The 27,996-nt window shown below is 41.7% G+C and overlaps 1 protein-coding gene across 3 annotated transcripts; it reads left to right on the forward strand.

Moving 5' to 3' along the window:
- On the forward strand, positions 1-27,990 carry gna11b (guanine nucleotide binding protein (G protein), alpha 11b (Gq class)). Of its 3 annotated transcripts, XR_004895770.1 has the most exons (8): positions 5-1,146; positions 13,829-14,013; positions 15,281-15,435; positions 18,201-18,329; positions 20,883-21,012; positions 21,184-21,337; positions 22,920-23,238; positions 23,280-27,990. XR_004895770.1 is itself a non-coding variant. In XM_035994889.1 (7 exons), exons 1-7 carry the CDS (start codon positions 1,011-1,013, stop codon positions 23,108-23,110), a joined length of 1,080 nt encoding a protein of 359 aa, XP_035850782.1. In that variant the 5' UTR covers positions 1-1,010; the 3' UTR covers positions 23,111-27,990. The 3 variants fall into 3 exon arrangements, 2 of the variants coding, with proteins under 2 accessions (XP_035850782.1, XP_031165630.1); XM_035994889.1 differs by lacking the exon at positions 18,201-18,329 and adding an exon at positions 16,979-17,107 and having other exon boundaries at positions 1-1,146; positions 22,920-27,990; XM_031309770.2 differs by having other exon boundaries at positions 22,920-27,990.
- Positions 27,991-27,996: the final 6 nt, after the last annotated feature.

Consider the following 27,996-nt stretch of genomic DNA (forward strand, 5'->3'; position numbering starts at 1 on the left):
ACGCAACCCTCCGTCTGTCGCTCAACACCACAGTATCTCCTCCTCCTTGCTTGGCATCAGACTGGTGTGTGTGCCGACCTTGTTCCAGCGACGAGCTACTCGAAAGCCAGCTGTTTACATCGAATACATTTATGGCAAAAGCCATCCTCTCTTACGGGCTGTGGTAGTAGCCGTATATTTAACCGTCAAAATGAGTCAGGATGTGATGGGGTGCTGCCCTGCTATTGCTAGCTAGGCGGACAAATTCCTTCAACCAGCTTGCGGTTTCAATCACTGCGGGTTGACACAACATTAGTTGAGGCGTTTTTAAGTGAGCTAGCGGGCTATCGAGGCTGCTCTCGTGGCCGTTACGTGTAATTTAGCCAAGGTTAGCTAGCTAATGTAACTTAGTTACTTAGAAAACGGGCGCATTGCTGCGGCGTAGTGCAACAACGGTTATCGTTCTGTTAGCTACTAGCAAGGACGACTACTTTTTCTAGCGTGAACTAGCTAGCTAACGTTGGCGAGACTGCACAGAAAACAACTGTTACGGGGTTGGATGTCGCGACACTGCAGTTTTGAACCACTTTTGGCGGATTGGGAAAATAGAATTGGACCACAGTGACAGACGAAAATATAGAATTGGACCACCAATTAACAGTGGGTGTTAATGATATAAACCAGGTGTTAAGTGGCTAATCCGCGGCAGTTGCAGTCATTTTAACATTAACGTTAGCTATATTAAGGCAGAGCATCTCGGGGAGGCCCCACCGTCTCTTGACTCCCTCCCCTGTCCGAATCTCCTGTGATTTGACGAGAACACCCCGGTGAAGTCGCAGTTGTTCTCGGCTGGGGGGACAACTTGACAGCGAGGCCCATAGCTAGTCTCCCCTCCCCCAGTCCCGTCCATCCATCCGTCCAGCCCAACAGACCACCTCCTCGCCTAAAATCGAAGCGAGGACCAGGGATTCGGGATAAGCTGAAACCGTGTGTCGGGACCCGTCTTAACCGGGCTGCCAAAACCAGAGGGGATGACTCTGGAGTCCATGATGGCTTGCTGCCTGAGCGAAGAGGCGAAGGAGTCGAAACGAATCAATGCAGAAATTGACAAACAACTCCGCCGAGACAAGCGAGACTCCAGGAGAGAGCTGAAATTACTTCTCCTCGGTACGTGGCATGCTAATTCTCAAATGCATGGTTATTGTCATGTCTTGTGTCGTTGTATGGAAAACTAACGTTCTTGGGCCTTCTTGTCAAAGCTAGCAAATATGCTAGTTAAGATTGCTAACTGGAAGCCTGGTTTCAGTAGGAGTAACGTTATGGCATGATTTCCGAAATGCGTGGCTTGTCTTATAGCTTGCCGAGTAAAAATCAGTTAGCTGGCTTGTTTAGGTGCATATCTGCAAGAAACTGGCTAGCCAAGTCAGACTATTTCTTTACTTGAGTAAGTTATATGTAACGTTGTTTGCATGTGTGTGTGTGCAGACAACAGCTCATTTGGCATCGAAGTTACTAAAATGTCCCCGTTTACAGCCTAACACATGCTTGTCAGTGGGCCAGTTTGAAATTGTTGACTAGCCCTCATGCTAATCAGTCGGCCAGCATCAAAACTGCCACTGAGGTTTGCTAGGTGGTGGTGGTTAAAAGGTGAAGATGTACACTTGATAATAAAAGAAGCAGCAGCTTTGGATTGCTTTACACCGTTTACCAGATTGCATAACATTTGTACAACTGGTTGGGGCTTCAGGTGCTACAACTAGACCTTGCTTGGTGCCATTCATTCATTTATCAATTTCTCTTATTATTAGTCTGCACAGTGCACCCAGTGTTACAAAGCTACCCTTCCAGAGGACAAGGGTACTGAGGGGATTTGCCCCCTCATCCTGGAGTCTAGCTGAGTAGGTTAGCTATTTTTATAGCTGGTGTGTGGGCAGGTGGGAGCTGCTGTTGAATAAATTGCTCTGTACTGCATTGATTCATAGTTCTGTGGACACAAAAAAGGAACATTAGGCAGTGCTTTATCACATATGTACTTGTGTCGCTTTCAGGAAAACGTATTTTGTGTGCATGATATGCTAACTTTTAGCTTAGCAAAGTGTGCGTGCTGTCAGCCACTTAAACAACAGATTAGTACGAAAGCTCCTTGGAAAAAAAGCAAGTGTCCATTTTTAGGACAATTAGAATTATCTAGGTTGCATCCTTAGTTTCAAAACGTTTGCTCCCATTTCTCGCCCACCAAAAGCAGCCCTGGTTATTTGACATGTGTGTCTCCTCTCATTTCCCTGCTGAATACCTCAGCTCGGATAAGTAGGCCACAATAGAGCCATACTGTTGATGGGACATATTCTATTCTGTCATACATGTTAATCGCCAAGGTGAGCGGGTAAAAAAGGGGGCGTGTTTGTTTTTGTGTCGCAGTTTTGAAATGGTTTGCGTGTGTGCTGCAATCATATTTCTCTTGCCAGATGATCAATAAGGATTGGGTTGACAGTGATTTCAGGATTTAGAAAATAAGGTGCTCATTTACACTCTGTATCAAACATAGCTTTAGCATCTGGTGTTTTAGTATTTCCAGTACATTACACGCAGACGTTAAAAAACACTTATGAAAGTGTCAGTGTGTGAAAGGCAAAAAGCAAGTTAGAACTGCAAGCAGGATGCTGTAGGCCTAAGTGGCCCATACTGTGTGAGTTAAGGCTGTCAGTGGACAACTGGATAAGGATGTGTAAGGCAGGATTAGTCTAGGTCTTAACAGGCTTGGTTAAACACATCCGCTGCTGAGGCTTTAAGATGTCACTGACTCCTATTATCCCCTGGCATTATTCTCAGGCCCACAGCCCTTAGTGAGCTGCCTGCCCCTCCACACCTCACTGGAGGAAGAAGACCCAACCTCTGTTTCTGAACATGTAACCACAACGTTCCATCAAGTGTATTTTAAAGGAGAGGGAAGGCGATATTGAGCTGCATATTGAGTACTGGACGTTTATCCATCTCGGGTGAATGTGGTGGGAGTTATTTGGTCATGAGCTACCCTGCCGTTCAGTGAATGTGCAGGAGATAAGATTGTACATTTCAGTTAAGCTCAATGCAATGTGCCCGACAGCTCCTTCTGGCCAGTGATTCTCAGTTTTGGTTGTAAGTAGATGTGTAAATAGGGGCTGCTGTAGCTTTAGTACTGAAATATTTTATATTTTCTGCTCACATGTAATGTTTTGTGGTGTGATATATTTTAGAATGTATTAAAGAGTAGGGCTGCAACAAACGATTATTTTCATAGTTGATTAATCTGTTGATTTTTTTTTTCTCGATTAATCGCTTAGTTGTTTGGTCTCTAAAATGTCAGAAAATGGTAAAAAATGTGGATCAGTGTTTCCCAAAAGCCCAAGATGACGTCCTTAAATGTCTTGTTTTGTCCACAACTCCAAGATATTCAGTTTACTGTCACAGGGGAGAGAAGAAACTAGAAAATATTCACATTTGAGAAGCTGGAATCAAAGAATTTTTACTTTTGTCTTAAAAAATTACTCAAACCAACTTATCGATTATCAAAATAGTTGGCGAATAATTTAAGAGTTGACAACTAATCGATTAATCGTTGCAGCTCTAGTAAAGAGCTCAAACGATTAAGCGATTTAGTTGATCAAAATGAAATGATTCGACAACAATTCTGGTAATCTAATTACTCAATTATTTGAGTCATTTATCAAACAAAAAGCCATTAGCTTCTAGTTCCAGGTTCTCCAGTGAGATGTGTTGCAGCTATTCTCTGTTTTATATTCATTTAAATGGGTTATTTTGGACAAAAACAATATAACAAGACATTTCAAGTTGTCACCGTGGGAAATTGTGGCAACACTTTTCACTATTTTCTGACATTTTATAGATGAGTCAATAATTAAAATACAAGTTAGTTAGTAAGTTGCATTCGCCTACATTAGAAATAAAAAACACCTAAAAAATGTCCTAAATGTGACATCTTAAAATTTCTTGTTTTGCCTGCGCAGAAGTCTGTTACGTTTTTCAATTTAAAAAAAAAAAAAAAAAAAGCAATTTTCCCGTACTTTTTATGTCCCTTTGTTTGTCTGTTTGTGGGTTTTCGCATCTCTGTTGTCGTTGTCTTTTTTTGGTCATTTTAGTTTTTTTTGGGTCTCTGTGGTCCTTTGGCATCTCTTTGTAGTCTGTTTGTGTCAGTCTGTTTTCCACATCATTTTGGACCATTATTATTACCATATCTGTGTCCAAAACGTTGGAAAAGCTAGAGCAGATAACAAATTTAATAACACTCAAAACGCTTAAAGACAAAACTTAAAGCAAAAGAAGTCCAACTACAATTATTAGATGTGAGAAAAGTCTTTTAGTTACATTAATTTGGTTTAGGTGCTGCCCAAAACGGCTCGGGTGCTGCACCTAAACCTTACAGTGGCAGGGAAAACTCTGGGTCTGTTTACAGGAATGTAAAACAAAGAAAAGCGTCAAATTCTTACATTTGAGCAGCTGGAACCAGAGAGTGTTAGGCATTTTTGCTTGATGAATAACTTGAATGATGAATCTCTTATCAAAATGGTTGCAAATTGACAGACTAATCGATTCATCTGCTAAATCTTTCAGCTCTAAATTGATTGATAGATTCTAGCATTTCCCCAACAAAGTGTTTTTCTCACAATAATTGAGGTCCACCCTCCCTCTGTGTCCCTCTCCCTTCCTGGCAGGGTTTGCTATATGGCCAGGGTGCATTGCCAAAACGGACATGTCTCACAACACTGTTATGAGGTTTGTTTTGGTTTTATTTCATGCCAGACACAGGCATGAAGTTTCCAGACTAAGAATACGGTGTGGGTTAATGTTAGGGTTAGTTTTGTAGGTAAAAGCTATAACAACATCATGCTTTAACCACTTGGTCAGAAAAATAACAACTCTGCCAGGGCTGCAGCAGTGCCCACCGTCTGGCTGCCTGTGACTGAGGCCATATCAGGCTATACCGACAGCTTCCTGCTCCACAGGCCAGTGGTTTGCCTCTACTTGGTCAAAACACAGTGGACCAGGGGCTATGGCCTTTGTTGCATCGGGTAAATGAACTGCTGGAGCGAGCGAACAGTCAGTAAAGTGAGATGGAAGGGCAAAAGCTTTAGGGTTTAGTGCTGACCGAGGCAAAGTGCAAGCTCCCAGTCGAGCTGTCAGTGTACCAGTTGGCATTCGCTTTTCTCGAAAATGTGGGTTTCACATGAAACATGAGGAACAGAATGTCTGTTGATCAGTAAAAAATCCCTAGAATGACGTCAGAAAGGCATTTTTGGTCATCAGAGAATTTGTCAAGCACTGTATTTAAGAAAGGGCTCTGACTGGGGCAGGAGTTGGCTGAACAGCCGAAATGTTGTGGATGGCTCAGTAGCACAACGTCCCAGGCAGAGGTTTAATGTACAGCTGCTTGCCAAGTGCTCATTGATTGCGTTGTTCTTGTTGATCCTCCCTGTCTCAGCAGTATATCTTGTTACCAGGTTAAGACATCCTTTAGAGGCACAGTCTGATTGAACCAGGGAGAGGATCAGGGGTTAGGCTCCGATGCTTATTGCTCACCTTCCTTCTCTTGCCAAGCCGTCTTATTTTGATCATATATGGCAATAGGGATCTTCTAGCTCTACTCTTCAGTGATTGTGTGTGTGTGTGTGTGTGTGTGTGTGTGTGTGTGTGTGTGTGTGTCTCTGTTTCTGTGATACAGTACTTTAAATACCAGTGAATGTAGAGCTATGCAGATGGCCAGTTATTACTGAAATCCTCGTTATCATGGTCAGATCTAACACTCTTAATATGGAAATTACCACCACTACTGCAAACATAAGTTGTCCTCGAGTATATTCAAGGCCAGGTAGATTAACCTCTGGTAACAGGAAGGTTCAACACTACGCTGGTAGAGGCAGAAATCGGTCTCATTTTGATTTTAATTTTCTTTAATTTTTTTTATTTTTTGAAGGGTCATTGCATGACTTTGTTCAGGATGTTGGAAGCAGAAAGAGGACAACGAATAAGGGAAGAGAGAGATAAGGAATGACATGCAATAAAGGTCCCTGGTCAGACTCAAACAGGGTGCGTTGCAGTTAATGGTCAGCGCCTTAAACCCCTGGGATTTCAGGGCACCCCAAAGATGGTCTTTTATGTAACTTTGGAGAAAGTAAAATGTAAATTGTATTAATCTAATGTTCTGTTGACATGAAAAGTGTACATTTGTGCAGATTGCTTTTGGTTTCATGGTGACGTCTGTCAATAATAAAAAGATCAAAATACATAAATAAATCTATAAAACAAAATAATAAATTATATCAATGTAATTGAGACACTTCCTGTTTCCACAGACCAATTTCACTTAAATCATAGCAGGCCACCTCAGAGTGACAATATGAGGACATTTTGATATTGATTCAAAAATAAAAACACTTTAAAATGTCATATGAGCTGTGAAAAATATTCAGATATTAATAATAAGCCATATCGCCCAGCCCTACTATGTTCTCCAACACAGAACATTCCAGTAAATGTTCAGGCAGTCAACCTCACCTCAGCCAGCCTCGCACACACGCTTTGTCTCTCTCTACAACATGGTGTCTATTACATGGTTGCTCATATTGCTCATCATATTGCTCACCAGTACACAACAGGGCTGCCAACTCTTAGTCGATTAGACGACTAATCGGTCCTTTTGGTCTTAGTCGACTAAGATTTCTTTAGTTGATAAGTCATTTTTTATGCTTATTCATGCTTAATTACTCATTTCCAAGAAACTTATGGGCACATTTCTGGTAAACACAAGATTTTAAAGTGGTGCTTTTGCAGGATTAATTGTGGAGAAAGTCAGTTTTACAGATGGTTAATTAACTACATTTATATTGTGTTTTTCTAGTCTTAACCACCTCTCAAAGAGCACAGCTCTGTCGATTACATCAACTAATCGATTAATCGACAAAATCATATAAGTGTTAGTCGACTAAGAATTTCTTTAGTCGAGGACAGCCCTAGTACACGCACACATATATATATATATATATATATATATATATATATATATATATATATATATATATATATATTTTATATATATATATATATATATATACACACACACACTTAAATGGGGTCTTGGCTAGTTCTCTGGAGATATGGGGGTGAATGAGGCTATGGTGACTGTCCCACATACTGCTGCTACCTCGGTCCCCAGACAGGACGGGGACATAGCCTGCCTCTTAGTTCACTGCCAGTATCTTCAGCCCTCTCTGTGCTGACAGGGTGGCATGTTCATTCCTGTTTACTTCACCAGCTGTGGCGTACAGTAAAACCCACACTTCATCTTTCAGTTTCAGTGTGGTTTGAAATTTGTGTGGTATGTGGTGGATACATCTAAATCAATGCACCAGAGATGTGTAATAAACATGTTATGCCCATGTGTGGACATGGAATGATGTTATGTCATAGAGATCTCCACAATGAGATTCTCTAAATTAAGTGCCATGGCTTAAGAAATAATGTCAGCATCTAGGATTTGGCTGTTTTGTAGTTTGTAGCAGGCGTGCACAGAGTGCGTATTACACACAAAAATACTGCTGCTTGCTTCAAATGTTTTGTACAGCCTGTATTGGATTTTGTTGTTGTTCTTTTGCTCACCCACACCCACTCGACCAGAACGACACTCAGCGCATACTCACTAGTGAACAGACAAAGCCATCCTAAGGTGGTCAAATGAAGGTGTGTAAGTTTGCAAGTGTGTGTGTGTATAATGTGCAGTGCATGCTTTAGCATTTATATTCTCTGACACCCACACACGTGGAGCACTCAGCAGATGCAGAGACATCGGCACAAAGCAGTAGTGTTGTCCCCATATCCTGACAGCAAGCAACACATGTTGGAAGGCTGCATTAGAGCTGAGAGAGAGAGAGAGTCCTCTTTTCTTTTGTCTTCATGCTTGCGTGTGTTTGCTGGTGGAGTCCTTGCACTGTGTGTATTGCTCAGGTCATTGCAGGAAAAATGAAAGAAAATGGGCCATCACAGTGAAGGTAACAGCCATGCCTTGAGGTTGACCACAGGATCCATGTGTGTCTACAGTTGGTTAGGCAGCTGGTGTGTGTGTTGTGTAGCTCCAGGCTGCCTTGGCTCAATCCCTTTCCTTTGTATGCCAGAGCCCAGTTTCCAAGATGAATTTAGTGAAAGATTGAGACCCACGCTACATTTTGGTTCGCCTTGTGACTGCCTGATTCATACAGTATCTTTTCAGGGCTCTAATGAAAAGGCTAACATCTGGCTGATGCCAGTTCTGAGGTTTCGATAATACTTAAACCTCTACTGTGTCAATGCAAATGTCTTCTCCCTGCTGAGATTGGATTGTCAAGCGCTGCCTGAAAGGACGGTTCATAAACCCAGATAAGCCAACGCTGTTCATACCAATGGACCATTAGATTTGTGTGTGTATTTGCATGCAGGCTAGCCATGATGCTGATAATCTCTTGTTCATGGAAAGCTGGGGTTGGCAGGGATGGCCCTGCTTTGAGCAGGAGGCCTTTAGTGGCCTGCATGTGAAGCACAATGAAAGAAATTATAGGATATGAGCAGACAGTGTAAACAAAGCGGGCCATGCGCGCGCGCGCGCGCACACACACACACACACACACACACACACACACACACACACACACACACACACACACACACACACACACACACACACACACACACACACACACACACACACACACACACACGCACACGCACGCACGGACATAACCTGATAGACTGACACCCTGGGACTCAATCAAAACTGCTGCACTAAGACAGCGGTGTGTCAGTTATGTAAAGGCTTATGAAAGCTAGCCTGGCAACGGAGGATACAGCTACAGTGTTGGGCGTCTTAACATGATAGATAGCTGTCACTATTTACATACTGTTTTCATTTCACTAGTTCATCTTAATTAGGCTAGTTTTTAATTTCATGCTCATTATTGTCTGGTTACCCCTGATTGAGACTTATCGCTCTGTTCCAAGAAACACATCAGCTCCACAAAAGACCAGTGTCGGTGTGTGGGATGTGTAGCGTACCTTGCACTGTTGCATTGGGGCATAATCTGATTCTGAGCTCTCTTGTCTTTTCCTTTCACACACTCGTAGCTACCTGGGACAGAAAGCGTTATCAAACCCAAGTAGTGTGTGAGCTATTAAAAGTTGACCTCCTTTTTCTAGGTCATTACCGAAAAAGAATGGATGGATTCTAGTTATGGATATCCAAAATTCTTGACGGAGAGGGATGAAAATGGAGAGGCATATTTCTAGCCTCGGGGAGGTTAGAAGGGGTTGTGGAGCAGGGGAAGGGGTGGGGAGAGAGAGTGTATTTGTGGGGTAGAGCTGGTGAGGGCATGTCAACGGCTGTGGCTGGTGCTTGTACAATCTGGGGAGGAAAAGGGGAAGACAGAGGCTCGTAGTGTGTTGTCTGGTGAGAGAGGGACACAACAGTTAAGAGAACACAGCGGAGGGAGATCTTGTGACGGGGTCACGAGAAGTAAATCAGACATCAAGCTGGAGAGTGATCCTATGCTCCTTTGCTAAAGCAGTCTGCAGTCCCTACCAGGACATTACTGCCGCAGCCCAATACAAAGAATATGCTCTCTGTTCTTGACTCCTTTTGTTAGCATGTCAGTCACAGTTTTTATTAGGCGGACTACCTTGTCAGCGCTAGTCTGTAGCTTTCACCACAAAGCATTGATTCATCCATGGAGAAAAGATAAAGATCTTTTTAGTGAATCATAGTCTATCTAGTCTCTGTTCTCCGATATTGGGCATTTTGTTGGATGAGAAGATGGAGGAGGGTCATTTCCCCTTTTGGACACAGTGTTGAAATCCAAATTTTATATCGCCGATTAAGGCATTTCTTCCTGCATCAACAGTGAAAATGATATCTTTCCCAACATTTTTACAGTCCTTGGTGTTAGGAACCCCCTTGGTTCTGACCTCAGACGAGCTTTTTCTCCCCAAAGTGTCTGTGGAGCCGAGGCCCTTCTCCTCTGTGGTACACCAAAAGATGAAGCGCACAGAGCAAGCCTGAGGGGCTTGCAGTTATATTTACTGTCTGCTACGAAAGAGAGGAGAGAGAAGGGGCGGATGGGAGGGGTTTAGAAAAAGGAGAAGGAGGGGGAAAAAAAAAAACACAGGAACGAAAAAGAGAGGGAGACAGAGGAGGGGTTGCTATGGTAACAGAAATATGGCTGCTCTTCAAAAACCTTGAATGTAGGTGGTGGTGAGATGAGTGTATGTGTGTGTTTTTTCCTCCTCGTCTTTCCCTTTCAGTTTCAGATATTATGGATGTGCTGGATCTCTTTTGACTTAACTGAGGACTAAAATGCCATCAGCTTTTCTTATTTTCTTTTTTTGTGTGGCCTGAGGTGTTCCTGGGCATGTAGAACATAGAGGGCTAGTGTGAAATGTGGGTTAGACCCAACAGACCCCCAAGCCAAGTGGGGGTTTATTTGGCAACCACTGTCAAGTCTTGAAAAGCTTAGAAACGAGCGTTTTTCTCAATGCTGAGGTTGTGATTTTTCACTTAAATCAATGGGGTTTTGGTGAATAGAAGCAGAATAAATATTTTAGTGTAGGCCTATACTCCAAAGCCTTTTCTTGGGCTCCATACCATATGTGTAAATCTGGAAACCTGACACCACTTGAAATGATGATCTTACAGCCAGATATGGACTCAGGAGGGCAGAGAAGGATCACTGAAGGAATGCAGCCTTTTGACAACGACCCCTGCTGTCACCGTTTGGCAGAGGCAGTTTAGTGTTAGATCCTGAACATAGGGTTGTCTTAATAAGTTGTCTTAAGAATCTTCATTAAATTAGCTTGTAGCCCACCCCCCATCTCACTCACTCACTCACTCACTCACTCATCTCTCCTCTTCTTTCTGGAAACATTTTTGATTTGTTCTCTCTCCAAACTGTGTGGCAACATCCCGACGTCAGACAAGGACACTTTGACAAATCAGCAGTCCTAACCAGTTTAGTTAATCAACTTGGAATTTCAGTAGAGGGATTTCATTAAGCGTAAAACTGATTTAGATGGGCATCCCACATTAATCGAGTTTTGAAAGAAGTATTGGACAATTACTGGCTTCATTTTAATCAGCTTATGCTGATTTGCCTTGCTAATCATTTCCCTAGGTTTGTGGAAGACTAAAGGCAGTTTTATGCTTCTGCGTTGAATCGACGGCATACCCCCGCAGACCTCTCTGCATCTACGCCGTAGCCTGACGTGCACCTCTCGAAAAATGTAACTATACATCGCAGCGACGCACGTCGCTTGGCCGTGGCTGGGTAGCGTTGCATTTCCCCTGACTCATTTCCTGGTTCTCCTTCTCCATAAACAAAATGAAATCAAGGAGAGGGTAAACTTTTCCTGCTACAGATTTCCCACCTTGGTCAGAAACCACAGGGGAGACACTTTGTTTCTCTCACTATGACTCTAGAGTCGGTACTCGCTTCGAAGCTAATCGCTGTCACTCTCATTTCTCCCTCGCTCTGCTACACACTCCCCACACACACATGCCGGCTCGACGCACACACCAGCGCATAAGTATAAACATCAGGCCACTTACGTAGGCTACAGCGAAAGCTCTGCGTGGAGCCTCCACAGAACCATAAAACAAGCTTTAGGTGCATGTATTTGATGGGGGGGTTTAGGCTTCCTCCAAGAAAATGTTACACTTTTCAATGAAAAAGAAAATGCAATTTCACATAATTTTGACCATTGTTATTACCTCATTACCTTACTATTTGATTATATTAACATAATAAATAAATAACACTCCAAAAGTTTAAAGACAAAACGTGCTGAAGAAGTCCACTGGGGACCAAGTACAATCATTAGATCTGAAGAAAGTATTTTAGTTATTTTTGATGCTCACATTGATTTTTACATTCATTCGACTTAGGTGTTGCCCAAAACGGCTTTGGTGCTGCGCCTAAGCCTTATAATGATAGGGAAAACCCTGTTAACAGAACCAAATGCACACTGATTAAACATCAGATACACAAACAGGCTGCAACATGTCTTGGATCTCTTCAACTGGCATCAAAGTTTTTGGTCATTTTGCCTTTCATGGAGCATCTGTATCGGGGCACAGATTTGGCTTGTTGTCATCATCTTTGCACAAATGGGGAGCCTGATTTCAAAATGAGTTAACCACTGATTGGAGAGGATGGGGGGGGTTTGTGCCTAATTGGAGTGGGCAATATGAATGAAATCCTGATCGCAATATATGTCATTTGGATATTGTTGATATAGTAAAATAGTATAGTAAATGCTCGTTTGTTGACTGACATTACAATAAAGCAGTCCTGGTCACTGGTTTGCATATGCTTGATCCGCAAATGGTCTAACACATCCATAGATATTTACGGGATGGATATAAACTGTATGGCAAGGTCTCTACCAGTTGACACATTTTATTGTCTCACAGTATATCACCCAACCCCAGTGTCTAATGTTGGGCTCTAACTGTTGTGTTTATTAGAGATATAAATCAGAAATTGTTTTATCATTAGAAGCACCGTCATACTGCTTCTGGTGTACAAAGTCTTATGCTGCACTGGACAAGGAATACCCAAAGTAGTCAAAAGAAGAGCGATGAAATTCTCTGTACTCATTGCCCTTCTTTTTCTCTCCGATGTTATTAAATCCTTTACACAAGAACGTTATAGATTTAAAGAGCCCCTATTATGCTTTTTGGATTTTTTTTTTTTTTTTATGTAATAGATGTATAAAGAATATAAAACACATTTCAAATGGAGCGCTCTCTCTCACAGACAGCACTTTTTCTCAACTGTCTGAAAACGCCTCGCCCACATTTCTGTTTGAAGTTCCACAATTAGTGATGGCATTAATTGAGAATGCCAGCACAGCCCGCCCACTGGCGTGTTTGAATTTGGTTGACCAGTCACAACAGAGTGGTCCAGCTGACCAATCAGAGCAGACTGGGTTTTTCAGGAAGATAGGCCAAGAGCTCAGACAGTGTGTTCTAGGTGGACGGACTGCAGTGGGCAGTATGAGAAACACTGTGTTTTTGAAGTAAGTTGTAGACCCAAGATTACAAATATGATGGTAAAAAATAGTATAATAGGGGCTCTTTAAGGGCACTACCTGAAAAATGGCATCAGTCAACTACCAATTACTTAGTTTAGGTACGAAATATTGATCTGAATTGATGTTTTTTATAAGTTCTCCTACCTCAAAAAAAAAGCTTGTGATTAACAGTTGATGCATAGATAAATTATTGGAAAGTGGCCAAAGACTTGATTCTGTAGGTTTATGAAGAATGGCATTATTCTTTGGATGTCTCTTACCACACATTTGTCTTACTCTCCTCCCATTATCTTGATATCCTTGATAAATAAATGTAGTGTAGAGTGTATTGTGCTAATATTACTGAAAGCTGTCAGAAACAAGACTGCACATCTTAACAGAATGGTTTGAAATGCTTATATGCAATGTTACACCCCTTGCTTCCTTTTTCTTGGTCTTTTTGTCTGACAGTTTGCATTCTGGATGTGATTACAGCTCTTTGCCATGCCATCTTTTTTTTTTAAGATTATTTTTTGGGCTTTTTAGGCCTTTATTTCCACAGGACAGATTAAGACATGAAATGGGAGAGAGAGGGGGAATGACATGCAGCAAAGGGCCGCAGGTCGGAGTCGAACCCGCGGCCGCTGCGTCGAGGAGTAAACCTCTATATATGTGCGCCTGCTCTACCAACTGAGCTATCCTGGCCACACCCCACAACCTAAGTTTGCTGCACTCTCTAACTATATGCCTCCCTTGTCCTTTTCAGGTACGGGAGAAAGTGGCAAGAGCACCTTCATCAAGCAGATGAGGATCATTCATGGAGCCGGGTACTCAGACGAAGATAAGAGAGGCTTCATCCGGCTTGTTTACCAAAACATCTTCACCTCCATGCAGTCCATGATCCGCGCCACTGAGACCCTTAAGATCCCCTACAAATTTGAACAGAATCGGGTAAGGACTGATCAACAGACAAAAAAAAATAAAATAGAATGTGCTTTGTGTTATGACCTACTACTCATTTGTTCCAGAGTCCCCTTTGGTTATTTTAAAGGTGTTATTACTGGATTTGGTATCTTCTGCACTGCACAGTGTATTATATGCCATGAGAATAGATTTTGGGAAACACCATAGGCTATATGCACAATCAGAAATAGGCTTAATTTTTATTTTATTTTTTTGGGGGCATTTCTGCTTTTATTGGATAGGAAAGCAGAGATGTGAAAAGGGAGAGAGAGGGGAGAAGACATGCAGGAAAACATCACAGGTTGGACAGGAATAAACCTCCTCTGCACGCGTGCGCCTGCTCTACCAACTGCGCTAAACGGCCACGAGAAATAGGCTTAATTTTAAGCAAGCAAGTTAGCCTGAAGAAACAAGGCGTCTGTCCCAACTAACGTTACGGTTCGGAGCCGCGACGCTGGAAACGTAACACTAATCTACAACAGCAGTCTTATCCACCACTCTCTCGCCTGTACTACTGTAACTGACTGGGAAACCAAAGTTTTCCTAAACTTGCGATCTTAAAGAGGCCGGCGGGTCCTCTAACTCTTGTGGGTCACCACCACTCGCCATACTCGTCTGTAGTGCTGCTATCTCTGACTCACTAAAACTGCATACATAGGCGGAGCTCGGCTACATAGGCGGCACGCCAATCAGAGCTTCAGAGCTAAGGCAGGGCTACAGATTAGGTGTCCCTAAAGAACCCGTGTTTCTAACAGTAGTTCGCATTACATTAGTTCCGCATTACATTAATTTGCACGCGAGTTTTATTTATTTCTATACCGTGCATTCTCCGTGTAAATTCATGCACCGAACCGTGACGCCCGTACCGTTTTGGTTCAATACGAATACATGTACCGTTCCACCCCTAGTTGTGAATCCTTTCTTCTTAAGGCACTCTTGATAAATTGGCACAAATTCTTCATTTTCATGTCAATGAATTTTGCCATTTATATCATCCTACAACCTCTTAATCTGTTGTTTTTTGTCCCAGTTAGACCAACTGTGTCTTTGGAATAAGTAGAATATGTGGGTGGTTAGGATCAGCCCCCAGGTCCAGACAGACAGTGGAGGAAGTTACCTACTGTACATATATCTCAAATATCTTAAGTAACAACTTGATACATCTTGTTGCTTTTTTTGCACTGCTCCTCCCCATTCATCATTATTCCACATCTCGATTTATCATCTTTTTTTCCCCTTGCATGTGTTTTTCCAGTCTAATGCCATGCTCGTGAAGGAGGTGGACATTGAGAAGATCAATGGGTTTGACTATCCCTACATTGCAGCTATCAAATGCCTGTGGTCCGACCCAGGGATCCAGGAGGCCTATGACCGCCGCCGAGAGTACCAGCTCTCTGACTCCACTAAATAGTACGTCTCTTTCTCTGTCTGTCTGTGTGTGTTTGTGTCTCTATGTGTAGGCATCAGGTATGATGTTTGTCTAGGATTAAAGAATGGTATTTGCGTGACTGGGACACAATGTGTGAGTGAGTTATGTAATTTTTGTCAGCGTGTGTCTGTGGTGCTGGTTTGGGAACTGATAAAAGATGTATCAGTGTTAAAGTAACTATTGATTCTTAACAGTCCTGAGCTATTCTCTTATTGGATCATTCTTTGTAGATATAAGCGTTTTGTAGAGCAAAATTCTGAATTTGCAATGATTTGATTGGGATCAGACAGTAAATAAAAGTAATTGATGCCTAATAATGAAGAATACTGTCTCAGTTCCCAAACCTGTCTGGTTTAACTGTACAATAATGGATTATGTGGAAAAGCTTTGTGAGTGTGTTTGTAGCAACCATATATGCATCCAGGATTTGAACAATGTATGTGTGTCTGTGCTTAATGTGACAGTCAACTTTTGCATGCATATGGATAATATTAAAAGGGGCAGTTCACAAAATTCAGGAAAAGAAATAAAACCTTTTTCCCCTACATTGATTATGTACTGACATGTAGCGGTTGACTTTTTTCAAATACCTGTTTTTAGTTATCTGTTATGATTACCGAAACTACCTGCATAGCTAGATACCCCCCAATGTAAGATGATTTAAAAAAAAAAAAAAAAGGTAATAATTTTCTTGCCCCTTTTTAATGTCATGTGTGGCAGTGAAACAGAGTTGTTGACGTTTTTTAGAGTAATGATGATAATTAGGGTGTGTTTGAATGTGTTGTTGGTGGCTGTGTGTGTGTGTGTGTGTGTGTGTGTGTTCTGTGTGTAACTACCTGTGTATAATTCCCTTGTGAGTTTTGGAATGTGTACTGTGTAGGGCAGCACATTAGTTGTATTGGCTGACAAATTTGAAAAATCAGCAGCCTACAATTAACAATTTGATATGAAAAATCTACAAGCCACAGGTACGATAGCCACTATTGGGCTGTAATTGTTGATTATTGTCCAACATGGATGTTTATCAACCGTATATGATGATTGTTAGATAATAGTGCATGTGTCATTGGGGTTCCGTACAACTGAGGGGACTGGGTGGAAAGGCCCGGAGTCCTGCCCGTCATTTCACCATAATTTAATTTATGGTTAAGCTTTGTGTTTAATGTCTGCATGCCAGTGGTATAAGATATACACTCCTAGCCACAGATTTGTAGCCAAATTTGTCAGCCTCCTCTTCTGTGGTTGTGTGTGTTTGCCATAATTACATTGTAATAATATGTGACCCCAGGATAAATGCCTAAAGGCACTTGATTCTCATTGTAGCGCCCCCTGGCTGTGGACTTGCTGTACTACAGTTTAATACTGCTTCAAGTCAGCAGGCATTTACATGTAGATGTGCTTGCTGTGGTAAATATGTAAGATATGTATTTGTTTTTGCATGTGTATGAGTGAGGGAGAGAGATCAGAAAATCTTTAATATGTCTTTATTTCAGTGTTATCCACACTGTTCATGTATATCTCCAGTTACCTTAGCGATATAGACCGTGTGACTACGGAGGGATACGTTCCCACCCAGCAGGATGTGCTGAGGGTCCGTGTTCCCACCACGGGTATTATAGAATACCCGTTTGACCTGGAGAACGTCATCTTCAGGTACCCCCATGGCACCAGGACTGCAGTATCACCGCGGCTAGGAGGACAAAAACCACCGATGTCGGTCAGGATTAACAACACATTAGTTGAGCAGGGGCTACATTTTTAACAATTGTACCCGCTTTAAAAATGGGTATAACAAATGGGCCAAAAATTAGAAAAAATACTTAGTGATTTGTATACAAGGGTACCATCCCAGTAGCCTGTCAATGCAATTACTACACAATTACAAACCTGCAAATGCACTCACATTACAATGGTCAAGGCCTGTTACTTGGAAAGAGCCCATTTGTCTGAATAGACACAGTTGTCCTACAGAGAACAATATCGTGTTTAGATCAAATGAGCCTGAAGTCTACATTAGATATCTGATAGATATCAGTGGTTTGTGTTCAGAATTGTGCTAATGTTCTGGCTCCAGGATCAAAACTAAGGCCAGACATGCTGCACTGTAGCGTGTGGGGAGCAGCCACTCAATAACCGATGAAGAAGGATTGTCAAGTGATGTCAAAGATTCTCCAGGAAGTTGTTATACAATCAGTGAAGCAATTGGGCACAATTTGAAATACAGAAGAATTGATTTTTTAAAAAAATTGAAATGGCTTTCTTACACATCTTTTTGTGTGGAAAAAAAGTATGGATTATGCTTCCTGCTATCCTTGATATCATACTTGTCTGAACTTTCTTTTTCTAATCCAGTTGCTGCTGCTGAAGTCACTGCTAATATTGTCACTGATGCCACCTCACTGTCTGCAACATAATCCACAAACTACTTGACCTGACTACAAATTGTCAATTTAAAAGAGAGTAAACTCAGAGCTGCAGTTGCGAGCTAATCTCAGAAGTCTTATGGTAGTTTTTGGATAGAGAGTGTTGGTTGACCAGTGACACTGACTAACACCCGTATGTTTCTGAGATGTAGCCTTTTTTTTTTTCTGAAGCTTCCTCAACAGGACTGATCCACACTTCCTGGAATGGCAGGGGGTTGCGGTAATTGCCTGTCACGCTTTATATAACTGTTTTTCTGTCTTTTTTTTCTTCTTTTTTTTCTCTTTCTCTTTATCTCTCTTTTCCTCAACTGGCCTGCCTGTAGTTATCTTTCCGATCTGGATCGTATTGCAGATTCCAGCTATCTTCCCACTCAACAGGATGTGCTCAGGGTGCGCATCCCCACTACAGGAATCATAGAGTACCCATTCGACTTGCAAAGCATCATTTTCAGGTAGAAAATGCCCGTTTTGGCTCAGTCCCTCCTTGTTCATCATTAACCCATACGCTATCTGATGTGTTTTTATCCAAAGCGCCAAGTAAACCATGTTTCCCATTCTTATTCCTTTAACCCTTCCCTCCAATCATAGAAATGAAAGTCATTACCATTTTACGGTCTCCTCCTAGTCCTACACTTTCTTTTACCTCCTGCCACCAACAGCAATTGTACCACACATAACACAATCCCCCTGATGAACACAAAGTCCTACATTCTGGTGCCCGGTCTCTGTAAATGGGTCACCTCCTCTCTTCCTCCTCCTCTCCTCCTTTCCTCTCTGGCTGGCAGAAGAAACGAGGTCGTCCTCTCCGGTGGAGGAATGTTATTTTGGGCAGCAGGTCCTGCAGGGCCTATATTGGCCCTGGGTCTCTGTGGACCACAGTGGACTGGGCCACCACCAGGGGGCACCCTTGCATTGTGAATTAGATTAGATTTGTGCAGCTCTCTCAGAGACCATGTTGTACCTGGTCTTGAGGCATGCACCTGTGCGTCCAGAGGGGCAACAAAGTACAGGAAGTTAGGCGTTAAATTGTACCTAATGACCTGACTTCAAAGGTTCTTGACCGAAAAGATTTTACTGAATCGGCTGTCACAAATGAAGGCTTAATGAAACTGGGACCTCAACTCCCTGACGAGTGAAGGGTGACCTTGTCAAAGAGAAGCTCAGGGAAGCTGAAACCTTATGAGGATTCACACATCTATCAGTCAGTATTTCTGCCACGATTGCTGTTCATGAATGGCTTTAGTGAATGCCAGCCTGTCTACCTGCAGCCCCATGTGCTGAAGTTAAAGTTTTCCTGCCAATTCGTTGTTAGTTGTATTAGTTTGTCTCTTATATTTCCTTTAGTCTTCTTGTGATGCAATTTTCTCAGATTGTAGCTTCTCGTTCGGTTACATAGGAGGCGTCCTTCTGCCAGGAAAAGGATCCCACCATCAGAGGTGCCCCCCTGTATCTTTCATCAACATTTCAACTCTGCCTCCTGTCCTTCGTCTGTACTCTATCTTTTGTTCCTGTGCCCCTCTCCATCTCATTTTATTGTCCCTTCATTTTTTGTCCCCCCCCCCCCCCCGTTCCCCCATTTGTCTTCTCCAAGTGTGTTTCAGAACTTCACAAATTGTTTGTGTGTGGTGCTTTATCACACACACCAGGGAAGGTTGAGAAAGCTGTCCAGCAGAGAAATGAGCGTGTTGTGACCCTTTACTTTCACCGTAGCACACAAAGCAACAGAAGTACAGACTGATCTAGTATCAGATGTAGTGTATGACCACATGAATGCCGCTCAATTTATTAATTCCGGGAATATATTACTTTCAAGAATATACATTTCCTGCATAGGTCGGATGCATAACCCAACAATCTGCTACACAGCTACCTGTGTATTTCAGTGCTGCTCGCCAAGTTTTTGATTTTTCAACAGCTTCTGCCTTAACTATGAAATCCAAAGTTGAACCGCACCTGTAATTCTTTTTATATATTGGTTGAGAATAATTGGTTTTATACATATATAGTATTCTAAGATGGGGCAGGAGAAGTGCATGTTCTGCAAACATTGACAGAAAATACCCATTTAGCTATGGAAACAAGCGTTTGCCTCCATACAAATCAGATTCTCATTATTTGTGAAGATTCCAATAATTAATACAAATTAATGAATAATAATAAAACAAATGTGTAGTTTCTGGTCTTGCAATAGAGCTGCTTCTGCTCAGCCATTGTGACTGGACTTTTGACAATGAAAATAACACAATTACCTAAACTGAGTGGCATTGATTTAAAAACTGATCCTAGATCTGTCTCAAACAGGATGCTTGCATGATTTGTGGTGGCATGCATGACTCGCCTATTTTACAAGAACAAAAGCATATTCACGCCCAACATTTCTTTCTAGTTTGTTTGTTTAGTTTCTTGCCAAAGATAGACATTTGCACACGTTTGTTCTGAGACCAGATTTTGTGAATTTTATTGGTCCTTTTCTAAGGTGTTGAATCCATCAGGTGTTGTTTTTTTCCTCAACAAGTTTGCTTAAAATTAAGTTAATAGGGCTGCAGAATCTCAAAATAAATGATAGTAAAAAAAAAATATATGATTTAATGGGTCCCAGGGTGAGAGGCTATATCTTTATTTGGGTCATGTGCTGAAAATGTTTAAGGAAGACGTACACCAGAGAATGTCTTTAGGACTGCTGGACCTGAAACAAATCCGTTCCTCTTTTTATAGAGTTATTCTGCTATACACACCTTTTTTTTTTTTTTCTTTTTTTTAACAAAGCAGGCCATAATTCAGCGTTTGTAATGTAACTATCTTGATGGATTCAAAGCCTGATTCATAAATGAACAAAGTACTGTCGTTAAAGCCATTCAAAGATATTGAGAATTTGAACTGTTGAAAAAAAAATAGATCACTGAATGTGATCTAGGCCACCAAGAGATATATGCTAAAGTTTTTTTTTTCCCCCCTCCTTGATTCTTCACCTATTATCCTCCTCTTCACCTTCCTCCTGCCGTCAGGATGGTGGATGTAGGGGGTCAGAGGTCAGAGAGGAGGAAGTGGATTCACTGCTTTGAGAATGTCACCTCCATTATGTTTCTGGTGGCGCTGAGCGAGTACGACCAGGTCCTGGTGGAGTCCGACAACGAGGTAGGTGGACGTAAAAACACCTTGACCATTCATTTAAAAAAAGAAAAAAAAACACTATGTTGCTTAGACGCATGTATCTTCACACACACAAAAGCAATATTAACTAGCTGTGTCAAGAATTGGAACTAAACAACATGACTCTTCTCACTGCTCACCTTCTCTCTGCAACAGAATCGTATGGAGGAGAGTAAAGCTCTGTTCAGGACTATCATTACCTACCCCTGGTTTCAAAACTCCTCGGTCATCCTCTTCCTCAACAAGAAGGACCTGCTTGAGGAGAAGATCTCCTACTCACACTTGGTGGACTACTTCCCAGAGTTTGATGGTGAGATCGTGTGCGTGTGTCTAGCAGTGTACAGTTGGAAGTCGCCCCCTTAGATAAATTAATGTAGCTTATGTGAATTTGTTATTCAATGTTAAAACACCACTCTGAAATTGGTTACGTTGATGCTACCACTTTTAACCACTTGTCCGTCAATAACAAAGGGTGTGTAATATGGGTACAGAGTGATGGCATGCATTTTAAAGAAGTAGCTCAACATTTTGGGAAATACACTTATTTGCTTTTTTGGAGTAGGAGATTTATATCGCTATCTTTCATGCCTGCGTCTTAAGTACGGAGCTTTTGTCAACGGAAGACGCCATAGCACACATCACGCCACCCTATCTCACCTGGAAAAGAAAGGAAGCTATGTGAGATTGATGTTCATTGACTAAAGTTAGTGTTTAACACAACAGTTCCGTCCAGGCTCGTCACAAAGCTCAAGGACCTGGGATTAAACCCCTCACCTGGTGAAGGTGGCCAGACACACCTCTTCCACCCTAATCCTTAACACCGGAGCACCCCAGGGCTGTGTTTTGAGTCCCCTGCACACACATGACAAGTAGCCACTTTTGACTCCATCACCATCATCAGGTTTGCTGACGACACAGCTGTGGTGGGCCTGATCACAGACAACAATGGAAAGGCCTACCTGACAGAAGTAGAGGCCCTGACCTGCTGGTATCAAGACAGCAACCTACTGATGAATGACAGCAAGACTAAAAAGATGATAGTGGAATTTGGAAAGAAGCAGAGAAGGAACTACGCCCTCCTTAATATCAACGGGTCCTCAGTGGAGAAGCTGGACAGCTTCAAGTACCTTGGTGTTCACATCAGTGAGGGTCTGACCTGGCCGCTGCATTCTGACCCTACTGAGTGGTGAGAAAGGCAAGCCAGAGACTGTTTCACCTTAGACGCCTGAGGAAATTCCGGGTATCCCCTTAAATACCGAGAAATATCTACTCCTGCATAATTGAGAGCGTCCTGATGGGAAACATCACTGCCTGGTACGGAAACAGCACTGAACAGGACCACAAGGCCCTGCAGAAAGTGGTTTGATCATCTGAACCCTACCCTGCTTAAATGATATTTACACCAGATGTTGCAAGAAAAATGCTAGGAGAATCATGAAAGATCCAAACCGCCTGGGTAACAGCCTTTTGTCCCTGTTGAGGTCGGGTAGAAGGTACCAGATACACCAGGCCAGCACTGAGAGGCTCTGGAGGAGCTTCTACTCTCAGGCCACTATAGGATCTTAAATGAGGACACTGTTTAAGAATTAAATCTGTCAGTTTGTGGTTGTAACTATTTCTTCACAAACATCATTTTATCCATCCACAATGAGTTTTAGAGTTTAAGATTGAGCCAGGCTAGCTGTTTCCCCCCCAGTATTTATTCTAAAATAAACTAAGCCTCCCTTCTCCAGCTCCATACTGAATGGACAGACATGACAGTTGTAGCAATCGCAAAAAAGCACATTTCCCAAATTGCTGACCCACTCCTTTTTTAACTTACAGTTTGTATGGTCAATTTATGTAATAATATAATCATTGTTTGCATGGGCTTGTCTGTTTCTGTTTCTCAGGCCCCCAGAGAGATGCACAGGCAGCGCGAGAGTTCATTCTCAAGATGTTTGTGGACTTAAACCCAGACAGCGACAAGATCATCTACTCTCACTTCACTTGTGCCACGGACACTGAGAACATCCGCTTTGTGTTTGCAGCTGTCAAAGACACCATCCTACAGCTCAATCTCAAAGAGTACAATCTGGTGTGAGGGCCCACGTATGACGCACATCTCCTCCCCCCCATTGCACAAATGCACACCTCTTTGGGTGTGCACTCAAGTTCACATGCATTACACACACACACACACACACACACACACACACACACACACACACACACACACACACACACACCTCACTCACGCGCACACACACACGCACCCCGACAGAACCTTTTTTTTCCCCCAGTACAGTACATTCACAAATCCTTCTACCTGCAAACGCCGCCCCTCCTCTTTCACCAAAGCTCGCCCTTTTCCTCTGTCGCTCGGCAGCTTGTTGTGTCAGAGTCCCCGCTCCTCCCCACGCTGCTCCGTGGTTTAGATTTGGCCCCGACTGCTGGCTCTGGCACATTTTATCTGGCACACAAACCTTTCACACGGACTGTACAGTGACTGAAGAGGACTTTGTGTGTGTGTGTGTGTGTGTGTGTGTGTGTGTGTTTGGGGCAGCATTGACTAGCAAGGAGCTGTGTTTTGGTGAATCGCGGCATCAAACCCCTTTGGCCCTCCGGAGTAACCCTCAGCAGTGTGAGATCAGATCCTTTCTGAGCTCCTATCAGTGTGGAAGGAAGTAAATACTGTATCTCCTGAAACCACCTAAGAAAGCAGCGAGTGGCATCATGCTTCTTGGGACAGAGTGACTCGGTCAGGAGGTGAGGTCGCACGCTGGACACAAGGGGACCGGCTGAGGATTCTGTCTCCATCTCGCATCTATGAATGTACCCACCAGTGTGAGCATCGCAATCGCAAAAAAAAAAAAAATAAAATAAAAAAAAAAATAAAATAGGATTATATATTACGAAGTAAATGCATATGTAAACACACTTAGGACAAACAGCACGAGAGGGCAAGACATAGCTAATCAAAATCTGTTCATTGCTGAGATTTTTAAAATGTTTTTAATGATAGGAATTTGTTGCTGCGTCTACTTCTATTTAACAAATAATTGCTAAAAGGAATGGTGATAAGAAGTGGTAAGAAAATCTATAAAAACTTTGCAAAACAAAGACATCTGAAGAAAATAAGCAACCAGAAATTTACTTGACATAAGTATCCTTTAAAGATTTCTGTGGGATTAGGTTTTTGTTTTTAAGTTAATCACATCGCTTCCCTCCTCCAGATGTGTTCTGTATGGATTCACAGGGACCATCTTCCATGCGATGTTCACAGCATCTGGCTCCACTGATACACCCCCACACCCTTATTACAAAACACTAGTAGCGGGTGAGAGGACCCTGCTTGCGATACAGGCTCCTCCTTGATTGGTGGAAGCAGATGTGGAGGGGAGCGTGATGTCATCAGTGTTTATCAGCCCACAGAGCACATCTGCAACTCGGGCTGCAAGTAGCTTATTTAGCAAAATAAAAGCTGTAAATTAAACACGCCCGCACCCCAGGGTGTAAATGGAATCCATGCGGTAACATCTCTGATGGCGTCACACCTGCGTCACTCAGCCGTCCAATCAGACACACTTCCTGATGGTGACACATCAGGATGTGCTTTTGTTTACTTTACTTTTTTTTTTTTTTTTTTTTTTACTGTATAGTCACTTTGTTTATATAAAGATTGCTTGCTGTTGAGTGGTGAGAGGAAGGGGTGGGGGGGGGGGGGGCTATGAACCTTTCACAGAAGACGCACTCTAAAGTCTGCAAATGTTGTTTGTGTATATTCATTTGTAAATACATATACACAAAACACTCCTGTACAAAAACGCTCTGTGGTACACCATCTTTGGCAAAAAAACAAACAAACCAAAAAAAACGCAAAAAAAAAAAAGGTATCAACTTCTTTCATTAGCATACAGTTTTTTTTCCTATGAATTTATGGAGTAGTTATGCTGTGATTATGGATTTTGTTAACTTGATTAATAGGACTACACAGAGCTGAGTGGTGTTGAGGAAATGATCAGCAAGGAGCAATAGTCAGAGAAAAGAGGGTCTTCCCAACCAGCCTCATGACTCCGAACTACTGCTACAGCTCTGGCTCCAGAGTATACTAACTAGGGCTGGTATTAAATCTTCACAGTATGGTGACGAGATGATTTTAAGAGTAATTAAAGATTTTTTTTTTTTTTTTTTTTAATTTATCTAATTTATGGACCAGGTTTGAAGGTGTTGATAATTTGACTGCTTTTGATTCTGTCATGTTGAAGTGCTCCTTTTCTCATGGCGGAGCCTACTTGAGTCTGAACTGCTGTAAAAAAAACCCGAATGTCTGGTATAGTAAGGACTTTATCTCTGCTTTCTATTTCTTATTGAGACATTTCCAGTTGTACTTCTCCATCACATCTCCATCCATGATAATAGTGTTTTTTAGGAGCCCTCACATTTGTTTGATTTTAAAAAGAAAAAAAGGAACTTGTATTTTCTCTCGAATTTATAGACGCAGCGCTGTAATGCATACCTAGAAAAAATGTACAGTACGAACGTAGGTGGACTTTTTTATCAGTGATTGAAGACCCACGCGGTCCATGCTTGCTATTTGTAATTTTAACAACACGTTGTTGGTTTTTGCATTGTTAATTTCCAGTTTTTTGAGGCTTGCTTTGATAGTGCCAGTGAAGTGCAGAAATACTTTTTTGGTCTTTGACCTTTTCTACAGGTGACTTATCCTTCATCCTCATTAAGGGCTATCACAGTGCATCAGTGTGGAGTGGAGTACAGAACCACAGTGAACCAAGTCATCCACTACTAATCCTTGTTTATGAATGGAGATTACTTGCAGTTTGTGCTATAAGAAGTATAGGCAGGGTGTTAATGCAAACATACGGTGTATGTGTAGAGAGTTTACCAACACTAATCAGTTTTCTTTATGTATCTGGCCCTTTGGTGAATTAAGTGGACCCAGTATCTGGCTCTCCAACTTTTACTACTAATTAGTTTGCATCGGTATCACAGTGTTACCTGTAATACCTCATGCAGTATAGAAACACTTAAAGACACTACTACCAGGACAAGTATTGCATGTTTCCCCCAAGTATTTGACTTAATGACCATGCTTGTGGCTTTGCATGTTTTAACCCATTAACGCATACTTTTTTGATGACCATTTCTCCAGTTTTTAAATTGATTTACTACGTTGCTATTGGCTTCCGTTCGTGCAAGTAAGGTTTGAAATTTTGAGAGAGAATCCATACCACAGTTGACATTTAGTCACACATTTTTTTTTTTGTCAAACTTGCATTAATGTGCGATAGTTACAGTGCATTAAAACTCTTGTTGCAATCAAAGAAGCTCTGATCAACTAAGTAGGAATGCACCAATCAAAATGTTATTTTCCTGATACAGAGTACTGATCCAATACTAGTGCTCTTTTTTTTTTTCTCAAAATTTGAAATTGTTATTGGAAATATATTATTTTTAATATTTTATATATGATCAGCTGCTGAAAAGATAGAGAATCAATTTAAAAACTTAAGGCGTGCTTAAAAAATGGGAAGCAGTGACGTAAAGTTTCAACACTAAGTTAATGGGGCTAAAATACTTTTTTTTTTTTCAAAACGCCAGTCTGGTCCTTAATTGCCATTTTTGTCTGCTGAAAATGACACTAACCTTGAGCGTAAGAAAGCAGACAGCCAAACGTTAGACTGCTGTCATAAAGAGGATGCCAGTATTTAAGTGGAACAATATACCAGTATATGGATACCCAAGTATTTATCAGTAGTTGTGTTAAGATTTACTGTGTGTTGAGTGCAGCTCACTTTAATGGTGATGAACCATGTATTTTTAAACTTGACACTACAACTCTGGCACATGGTGAAGGGCTGACTGGCTGTTAGTGTGGGTTTGGTAGTGTGTTAGCAGCCCAGTGTTGCACAGTGTGCTTTTGACACATTTTATCTCAACATATGCGAGCTGGAGAGAGGGAAGGCAAGTCTGTATGAAACTTAAATCTCCTTCTCATTCTTTCATTCTTGTCTGTTTTGAGCGATGACCAGTGGAAAGACTGGATTGGTTTTTCACTATAACACTCTTATTTATTGCCTTTCATTGCCTTGAATAATGAAAGATGGTGTTGCCGGTCCTTCTATGGTTTCGGGGCATGCTCTGTGACTTTATATTTTTTTTTGGGGCGTGGTTGTGTGATTTTCCTTCCTGTGGGCGTTTCAGAATACGTGGAATCAAATTTATCTGTTGGACATCAGGATGGAGTCAGTGCATATTCAAAATGTAAATCTTGTTCCCTTTTTTTGTGTGTGTTTTTCCATTTCCTGTATGAAAACATTACCAGAACTCTATTATTTAGGACCACTTGATTTATTGTTCCTCACTCCAATGAAACCTGAAGGTCAATTGTGTAGTGGTGTATAAAATGCTGTTTTCTTTATTTTGTATGTAAACCAAATGTAAATGATGTAATATACTGAGTGTGCCAACCCCACTCTCTAGAGCCAGGCTCTCTAAGTGCCAACGCTGTGGTCATCATCAAAAGACCACCACCTGAGATGGTTCCCCCATCCCTTTTTAAATAAAACACAACAGAGACTAAAAGGATAGATGATTAAGTACACACAAATACTTTATTCTGTATTTAAGATTGAAATTCAAAAGATAATCTGCTTTTTTATATAAAAGAAACTGTAATTATAATTGCATGTGCTGTTTATTTTGTGTTTGAAGTGAGGGCTTTGATTTATTCATTGAAGCAGAGCCCTTGATGAAGGGGGTTCAATCAGTTGGTTATCGATTATTGATTTACATAACTCTTGCCATATTTTTTTTTATGTGTTTCATGTGTTTGTTTCAACCACTGTTGCCTGATCCTCATTCAAACATGAACATGACTTACGATCATTGCCGCCTTCTAAGAGAGAAACATAATGACAAGGTATCTGTTTTAAATTGAAATAAATTTGTTCCTATACTTGCTCATGG

The sequence above is a fragment of the Sander lucioperca genome, chromosome 18 (genome assembly GCF_008315115.2).
Source record: "Sander lucioperca isolate FBNREF2018 chromosome 18, SLUC_FBN_1.2, whole genome shotgun sequence".
NCBI lineage: Eukaryota > Metazoa > Chordata > Actinopteri > Perciformes > Percidae > Sander > Sander lucioperca.